The sequence below is a fragment of the Mus pahari genome, chromosome 2, assembly GCF_900095145.1.
Source record: "Mus pahari chromosome 2, PAHARI_EIJ_v1.1, whole genome shotgun sequence".
NCBI classification, from domain to species: domain Eukaryota; kingdom Metazoa; phylum Chordata; class Mammalia; order Rodentia; family Muridae; genus Mus; species Mus pahari.
The window spans coordinates 129,436,185-129,445,864 of NC_034591.1; the positions used below are offsets into that span (position 1 = coordinate 129,436,185).

The 9,680-nt window shown below is 47.1% G+C and overlaps 1 protein-coding gene across 1 annotated transcript in view; it reads left to right on the top strand.

Annotated features, from left to right (window-relative positions):
- Irak2 (interleukin 1 receptor associated kinase 2) overlaps positions 1-9,680 on the top strand; it is a 58,432-nt gene that overhangs the window by 46,933 nt on the left and 1,819 nt on the right. The window contains exons 10-12 of the mRNA XM_021190871.2: positions 434-496; positions 4,193-4,393; positions 8,231-8,519. Coding sequence (XP_021046530.1) covers positions 434-496; positions 4,193-4,393; positions 8,231-8,519 — 553 coding nt within the window. The remainder of the gene's footprint in view (positions 1-433; positions 497-4,192; positions 4,394-8,230; positions 8,520-9,680) is intronic.

The following is a 9,680-nucleotide window of genomic DNA, read 5'->3' on the forward strand; positions in this document are numbered from 1 at the left end:
AAAGAAGAAGAAGAAGAAGAAGAAGAAGAAGAAGAAGAAGAAGAAGAAGAAGAAGAAGAAGAAGAAGAAGAAGAAGAAGAAGAAACTAAAACAAAACAAAACAAGAAAAGGGGACAAAGGGGACTGACAACATGGCTCAGTGAGTAAAGGTGCTTGCTGCCAAGTCTGACAACCTGAGTTCCAGCCCAGGGACCCACGCAGTGGGAGGAGAGCTCCAGTTCCCACACACAAGTCACTCTCTGACCTCTATGCAAGTGCCATGGCGGATGAATACCAACACACACACACACACACACACACACACACATACACTCTCAATACATAAATGTAATAATCATATTAACAATAATAATATCAGAAAAGACGAAGCCTTTGTCATTGTCTAAGTCTTTTGCTGACTGTGTATGTCAACTCTGTGTTCTCTCCTACCCAGGTATTGGCCGAGGTCCTGACCAGCATCCCTGCGATGGACAAGGACCGTAGTCCAGTTTACCTGGTAAGAGATCCAGTCACGTCGGGTTGGTCGGCTGGTATCCTTGTTCCAGGTGGTCAGGGAGGGCCTTGCCCACCACGTGCAAAGTTCTCAGGCCTCAGCTCTGAGACATCTTCCCACACTGCCACTTAGAGGCACAGCAACTGACGCTGCCGTGTGTATGCAACTGCTAATTCTCATTCTAGCCTTAGTTTTCTTCTTCTTTTCTTTCTTTTCTTTTCTTTTTTTTTGGGGGTGTGTGTGTATGGGGGGGTTGATCTTACATTATACTCTAGGATGGCTTTGAGTTCTTGGTCATCCTCCTGCCTCCGCCTTTTTTTGAGTTCTGGGATTACAGACTTGTGCCACAGTCAGCTGCAGCCCTCTGAGCCTCTCCCTCTGTCTCAGCCTGCCTTCCTTTCTTTGTTGAGTCCTTGCTAATCAAGTGGGGGGTTTGTCCCCCCTCCCTGCTTGCCATTTTGTCCCGTGGTTTCACTCACTAGTCCCTCTAACTTTCCTTCACATTTCCTGGGCCCTGGGAGTTGACTTTTGAGCCTCGCATGAGTTCCTGGTTGATGTTTCAGTCAGGAACACTTTGTCCTAGCCTGCACACAGCCCTGACAAGAGAGTCAAGCTCCCCACACTGCGAACTCACTGCCTGTAGCAGATGCTGTTGCTGGCTACAGATTTGATCTCTCTTCCCTGAGGGGTCTCAAGGGTGGGGCTCTGGGAACTGCTTCTGGATCCCCTTTCTTTGTGGTAACTTGTCTCTCGCTGCAAACCACTCACGTGCTTTAACTGTTACAAGCTGATTTCCTCTTCCTCGACTGCTCCGGGTTAAGGCTAAGTTTCTCCAAAGATAAATAGTTAAAAGTTCATGCTTACACAGAATCTCAGAGTGCCGGAAGCACCATGCCAGCCTTAGCTGTCTTTACTTCTAGGTGTCAAGCACATTGTGTTCCAAGATCCTGAAACTACCTACCCACTAGATGGGGAAACAGAGGCACGGTGGGGGATGGGGATGCAGAGGCACAGCGGGGCTTTTTTTTTTTTTTTTTTTTTTTTTTTAGGTTTTTCGAGACAGGGTTTCTCTGTGTGGCCCTGGCTGTCCTGGAACTCACTTTGTAGACCAGGCTGGCCTTGAACTCAGAAATCCACCTGCCTCTGCCTCCAGAGTGATGGGATTTAAAGGCATGAGCCACCACGCCTGACTAATTTTTATTTTTTAAATTGTTTTTAATTCGTCTTTTACTTTATATCCCCAACTGCAGTTCCCCTCCCCCATTCCTTCCAGTCCCACCCACCTTCTCTCTCCCAAAACCACTTTTCCTCAATTTCCCTTGGAAAAACAAAACAAAACAAAAATCCCAGCAGGCCTCCCAGGGATATCAACAGAGCAAGACTATAACAACATGATTTAATAAGACTAGATGCAAGCTGCAGTATCAAGGATGGATGAGGTAACCTAGTGGGAGGAAAAGGGTCCCAAGGGCAGGTAACAGAGTCAGAGACAGCCCTCACTCCCACTGTTAGGAGACCCACAAGAACACCAAGCTACACAAGCAAAAGGTATATGATATGCAGAGGACCTAGCACAGACCCATGCAGGGTCCGTGATCGTGGCTTCAGTCTTAGTAAGCCCCCTGTTAGCCCTGCTTAGTTGATTCTGGGGACCCTGTTTCCATGGTCTCCTCAACCCCTCTGGCTCCCACAATTCTTCTGCCCCTTCTTCTGTGGGGTTTCCCTGGCTCAGCCTAGTGTTAGGTGTCTGTTCCCGTCGCTGGATGCTGCCTCTCTGGTGATAGTTGGGCAGGCATTGGTCTATGACTATAGCAGAATATCATTAGGAATCACTTCACTGACTTTTTTTTTTTTTTTTGCCAGTTGTGTTTGGAGGCTGACGAAGGCCTTATAGAGGAAGGGTTGGCTGAGTGGGTGACTAGGGCGGACCAAGGGACAGATACTAGGTAGGGATGCATTTCAGGTGACAAAACCAAGCCTCACTATGTCACTCAGGCTAGCCTTGAATTTACAGACCTCTTCTTCAGTCTCTGTAGCGTGGTGGGGTTACAGGTGCGTGTCGTCACAACCAGCTTTAAAATGCCGTGTGTCTTATAATATGTAATTATAGATATGGGCATATTTATATGCACATAGATATGTAGCAGTGACATATATATATATATATATATATATATATATATATATATATATATACTAAAAACAAATAAGTATACAGCAACTTGATACAACAAGTGTAGGGGTTGACTTTGAACTCCTGATCCTCCTGCCTCTTCTTCCTAAGTGTTAGGATTGAAGGCACACAGCACCGTACTCTGTCTACCTGGCTTTGAGCCTGCTATATAAGCAGAGGATCAACTGAGCTACAGCCTTGACCTCATAAATGAGCTTACGTTCTCGCTCCTGACTCCTGCTCCTGCTTCGTGTGGAGGTGGTGGTGTGATTCTGCTGTTAGCCCTGAGCAGCAATCACACACACGCCCTTTGTTTTGTTTGTTGTCCTTCTTGCTTATTTCTTGGTATGACATTTCAAATGCCCTTTTGAAAGAGGCCACTCTGACTCCCTTGGGAATCCTGCTTTGCCCCCGTAGATGATTACAGCCCCTCCCCCTAGGTCCCCAGCTGTACCCCTTCATGTTGATTCTCTTGGAGAAGCTGCTTGCAGTTGGTAATGCTTGTGACTCCGATTTCCCCAGGGTGGGTACAGTCAAGGGTGACCTTCGGGGACCTGCTGCTTTTTGTCCCCATTCACTGCAAGACTTATCATAGGCACTGCTGTATCAGCAGAAACCAAAAGGGCCTGTGTACATGTTAATAAGATTAATTCATGAGTCTGTAGAGATGACTTTGCAGTTAAGGGCACTTGCAGAGGACCTGGATTCAGATCTCAGGATCTACGTCAGGTGGCTCACAACCTTCTGTGAGTCTGGCTACAGGAGATCTAATGCTGCCTTTTGGCTTCTGCAGACACTCACATACATGACAAATACACAGTTACACATACATACATACATACATACATACATATATACATACATACATACATGCATACATACATACATAAAAAATCCTAAAAAATTAAGATTAAATTGGGACTGGAGAGATGGCTCAGTGGTTAATAATGCATACAACCGCTCTTGCAGAGGACCTGAGTTTGGTTCCCAGAACCTACATCCAGTGGCTTACTACCTGGATCCTGTAACTCCAGGTCCAGAGGATCTGACACCCTCTTCTGAGGGTATCTGTACTCACACGTACATACTTACCACACACAGACACACATACCTATAAATGAATAAAAATGACAATCTTTTAGAAAAGATTAAATTATAAGTGTTAGGCATGTGGTGAAGTACTATGCAAATGATGGTTTATTAGTATTTGCTGTGCATATATTTTACAAATGGAAGACATTTATTGGAAGTGGCTATTGAGTATTTTTTCTATCTGGTGTCCTATTTTATGCTGTGGGTCCATTATTGGATGTGCATTTGTGTTATACTCAGGAATTTCATGTTTCCATTTTCTGATGGAGCCACTGAATTGGGTGGGACAGGCTAAGCCACTCCCGCTGAGCGGGTGCTGTCCTAGGGAGCACCCAGTGCATTCTCAAGTGCTTGCGTGCTGGGCTTGCTTGTGCCTTTTACACATCTTACCACACCCAGCCTCTCACCTGGACTTCCTCACTCTCCTCCCACAGAAGGATTTGCTTCTCAGTGAGATTCCCAGCAGCACTTCCTCAGTCTGCTCCAGGAAGACCAGCATGGGGAAGGCAGTGGTGAAAGAGATCTGCCAGAGGCACGTGGAGAGGAGAGCAGGGCTGCTGCCTGAGGCCTGTGAGGAAGCCTGGGCCATCGCTGTGAGTGTCTGCCTGAGGAGGCGCAATGCCAGCGTGGAGGAGGTGAGCTCTCTGCTGCCTGCTGCCTTACCTAGGAAGCCTCACGTGCTGGGGCTGCAGTAAGCCTTGAGTTTAGCCTCGATCGTTCCCAGTAAAACCCACTGGGGCCATCAGGGTTGCAGTGTGGGTCATGCGGGACCCTGAGGGTAGGTGTGTCTGCCTGGGCTGCAGGGAGCACAGGATGGAACCTAGAAATCAGGGTTGCTGTGTGGGTCATGGGGGACCCTGAGGTTGGGTATCTGGCCGGAGCCTCTTGTGGGAGCCCATCTCTTCCTGTCTTCCTTTGGCCTGGTTTCTCTCCTGGTCTGTAACTGCCCTGTGGCATTTCCTCCACCCTTTTGGAGAGAATGGCTTGGAGTAACTCACGTGGTCCTAAGCTGAGCTGTAATGAGTGCCTGAAGTCCTCTCTCTAACTACAGAGGAGCGGTCTGTCTGAGAAAGCCATTCCTGTCCTGCTGTCTTGGAGTTCCTAGTCTTTGCATGAGAGTTGTCTTTGTGGTAGGCACCCGGACAGTGTATGACAGGACTCTACGTCTAGCCTGGCAGGGAACTAAGCCCTGACTCAGAGGGCTCTGGAGGCCCAGTAGGATTTTCCAGGTCACTAAGGATTTCAGAAGAGCAGCACACAAGCAGATATAATCAGATGTGATCTAAACAGCACCCCCCCCCGCCACTCACTTTCATTCAGACCTTCAGTTATTCATTCATTCCATCAATGGTTCGGTGTGTGAGTTAAGGCTTGGGTAAAGGGACATAAAAGATAGCAAAATACAATGAATTAAGCAAGACAGAAGTTGCTGCCTTTGGCTTAATGGCTTGCTTGGGTGCAGAGTCTAACCAGGCTGGCTAAAAAGCTTCCATTTCAGGAATCAAACGTTGCTCAATCCATTGCATCTGCTTTCCCGTCAGTGAAAGAGGGTTAAAAGAAGAGGACACACTCTTACATTCTCTATTCCTTTTATTCTCTATTCCTTTTCTTTTATGCATGGTGCTGTGTAGGGCAGCAGAGGGCGTCAGATTCCCCTGGAGTTACTGACAGTTGCGAGCTGCCATGTGGGTGCTGGGAATTGAACCTTGGTCCACTGGAGAAGCAGCCAGTGCTATTAACCGATGAGCTATCTGTTTAGTTCTTCTCCCTCCCCCCTTTTAAAAGACTGTGTGTGTTTTCTGTGTATTTGGGTACCAAAGGAAGCCAGAATATGTTGGGTTTCCTGGAGCTGAAGTTACAGGTATTTGTGAGCTGTCTGCTCTGGGTTCTGGTCTTCTGCCAGAGCAGCAAGGACTCCTTACCTCTAAGCCAGCCCTCAGTCCCATCTCCCTGCCTTTTAAAAACATGACTGAGAAATGCACACATCAGTTTTTGCACACCCTATGCATTACACAGAGCTACAGAAGACTGAAATCTTTAGCATGGCAAATGCTTCTTGGGCATCTAATTGAACTTTTATCTGGATACTTGATATTTGAACCAGATCTTGAAGGATGAGCCATTTGCCACATATACTAAAGGGGATAGGACAGCTCAGGTATAAAAAAGAAAGAAAGAAAAAAGAAAGAAAAGAAAAGAAAAGAAAAGGAGAAGAGAGGGAGAGAGGGGGGGGGTGGAGAGCTAACCACAGTATAGCACAACCAGGCTTGAAAGATCCATGGCCTGCAAGCCCTGCCGGGTCTAGTCCACTGGGCTGCTCTGCTGTGCACTGATTGTGTGTGTTCTTGTACATGGAAGTTCCGCAGGGACTTGTGAGTGTCAGTTCTTCCTTTCCACCATGCACGTTCTGTGGATGGAACCCAGCTCCTTAGGCTCAGCAGGATGCGCCTTTCTAGGGTGGACTCACCTTGCCTCTCCCTGCTTCAACTTTTATCTTTTAACAGGATCTCACACTGTAGCTCATAGTGGCCTTGAACTTGAGGCAGTTCTCCTGCCTGAAGTCTCCTAGGTTCTGGGATTATGAGTGTGAGCCGACACCCCTGACTTTATTATCTGCCTGCTTGTTTGTTTTTCAGATGATAGCTCTTGTAGTTCCGGCTGGCTTTGAACTTCATACTTACTTAGCAAAGTGGCTATGAATTCCTGATGCTGCACCTACTTCTCAAATTCTAGGATTATAGGTTTCTTTTATCCCGTTGTTAGACTCTGATATTTTTATATTTATAAAAAAAAGTCCGGGGGCTGGTGAGATGGCTCAGCGGGTAAGAGCACCCGATTGCTCTTCCAAAGGTGCAGAGTTCAAATCCCAGCAACCACATGGTGGCTCACAACCATCCTTAATGAGATCTGACTCCCTCTTCTGGAGTGTCTGAAGACAGCTACAGTGTACTTATATATAATAAATAAATCAATCTTAAAAAAAAAGTCCATAGCAGGTGGGTGTGGTGGCACATTGCTTTAATCTATCAGCACTTGGGAGGCAGAGGCAGGCAGATGTCTGTGGGTTCGAAGCCAGCCTTGTCTACAGAGTGAATTTCAGACAGCCAGGACTCTGTAACTCTGTAAGAAAATACTGTTAAAAGAAAGAAAGAAAGAAAGAAAAGAATTATTGTGATTGTATCCAAAATGAATGAATTCACATGGGATTTTAAAATTAAATTCAGAAATAGAATGTATGTGTGTGTGTATGTGTGTGTTTGTATACTTGTGTACATATATGTGTACATGTACATATGCCATGACACAGATGTCAAGGTCAAAGAACAACTTCTTGTACCATATGTGTCCTGGGGCTTGAACTCAGTTTGTCAGTCTTGGCAGCAAGCACCTTTACCTACTGTGCTATTTCGCCAGCCCATACACTGAATTGTTTTGCAAGGCACCGAGGAATTGAAGTGTTCTTATTCAGGGTGAGCAGTCTGTATGGCGAGCAGTAGTGCAGGTCAGCGGCCTGGGATGCATACCCAGTAGCTGAAGCAGCTGCTTAAGGCCAGCTTGGGCTATGGAGTGAGTTCAAGGCCTGGATGCAGTGTAAGGAGCTCCTAGCTCAGATGTGAGACCAAGGAGAAGGCCCCAGTGTAGCCCCATGTAGCACGTTTGCCTGGTACCCCCGCCCCCAAGGCTCTGCAGTCAACACAAGGTCTTAGAGCTACAGGTAGACCCTTGCCCACACTTGGCCTAGTCATTGCCATCAGAAGATTGGGGTGCAATGATTGGACCTCCTGGGCTCTCACATTCATCTGTGGCTCTGGGTTCAGATCTCTTTAAGGCAGGGTGCTGCTATTCCTTTGACTGCAGCAGGCATTTGATTATAATTCCCAGGAGACCACGTGGTGGCCTTTGGCTTTTGAAAGGACCAGTATGGGCACAAGACATTCCCAGACCAAGTACTCAGCACAAATGAGATTTATTTCCCCAGATGAGCAAGCAGGGGGTGAGGGGTGGGAGAGGTTATAAAAGCACCATCATCATCATCATCATCATCATCATCATCAGCAGCAGCAGCAGCAGCAGCAGCAAGCAGACAAGAGAAGCAAGAGAGGGTGTTTCTGTGGGACTGGGGGTTTTTAAGGGGTGGGGAGGTTGAGGGAGGGGGGGATGTGTCTGCTAGGGTGGGTTGGTAAATCCTGACTGAGCATATTAGCCAAAAAATGAATTTTGATTGTTCGATTTTGGTGTTTTGTCTCAGGAATGAGTCAGTGACCAAATAAGGGAATAGCTGGAGGGGCAGCTTTAGGAATGTAATGGTTTTTAAGCAAGAGAGAGGAAACCGGGGTAAAAGGGCAAAACCTGTCTGCAGGGTTTGCTGTGCTGGGGGAGGGGCTGGGCTTGCCTTGTGTGCTTATACCTGCTAGAGCCCCTTCAGCTCCAGTGCCAGCGCCTGATCAGCTCCTTGTCTGTCTCCCTCCAAGGCTCGAGTCTCCATGGCCAGGGTGGAGGAGCGCCTCCGAGGGCAGCTGTCCCTTCCCTGGAGCAGGGCTTCTGAGGCCACGGGCTCGTCTTCCAATACCCCAGAGGAAACAGACGACGTGGACAATTCCAGCCTCAGCATCCCCTCTTTGGTTATGATGGCATCCTGCCCAGGGACAGCTCCCTCTCCACTCTCCACGGGACATGGAACAGCACAGCCATCCACCAGTGGGGGACAGGAGGCCGACTCCTCGTCAGAGGCTTGCGCAGGCCCACAGACACCCCAGGACGGTAAGCTTGGGAGGGAGAGGTGCCCATGCAGAGTCATTTCTGGGACTCTAACTTAGGCCACCCCTCCCCTCTTTTCCTAATTCACGGTTTTTGTTAGTAATTCAGGCATTCACTGCACAGTGGATACACAGAGAGGAAGTTCAGCTCACCAGTGACAATTGGTTTCCGACCACTCTCCTGCCTCTTAGACTTTCACACCTCCATCTCTGTACTGCACCTTGGTCATACCTACTGCCCATTTGCTAGTACAGCTGTGTGGTGATCCTCAGCCTTGCTCCACACTTGCCTTTGGTCATTACTTCTTTCAGAGAGAGAGAGAGAGAGAGAGAGAGAGAGAGAGAGAGAGAGAGAGAGAGAGAGAGAGAGACTTGCCCCTGTATATATCTGTGGAATACATATGTACAGTACCTGAAAAGGCAAGATACCCTGAAACTGGAGTTGCAGATGATTGTGAGCTAACATGTGAACATGTGGGTACTGGGAATCGAACCTGAGTTCTTTGGAAGAACAAGCAGTAAATGTTCTTAACTGCTAAGCCACCTTTCCAGTCTCCAGATTTTAATTTTTTGATGCATTTTTGCAGTGCTGGACTGGATATAGGGCCTCATTTTGTGTGTGTGTGTGTGTGTGTGTGTGTGCATATTATTATATATTATATATTATTTACACATATATATTATTTACATTATATATATATGTATAATTTTTTTTTTAAATTTTGAGAGAGCATGTGTCTCATGTAGCCTATAATAATATGGCCCTTCCTGTATAGCTGAGGATTACCTTGAACTCCTGACCCTCCTGCCTTCGCCTCCCAAGTGCTGGGCTCACATGACTGGTAAGAAAGCCAGCAGGAAAGGTGCTTACGTCAAAGCCTGACAACCTGACTATGAACCTAGTTTATCACATGTTAAAGGAGGAGATTGATGCCCTGACCTCTACAAACCCACGTTGTCATGCATGCCCATGCCCACGTAGGGACATGTGTGCATGCACACACATACACACAGGAAAGGAAAAAAAGTTAAATAGTTTGAGACAGTTTCACCTGGGCTATCTCGTGAACTGTTGTCTATTTTGGGAGTGCAGGTATATGTGCCACTATGCCCTTCTAGAGTGGGTTATAAAAACACTGCAGTCTCTCTCTCTCTGTCTCTCTCT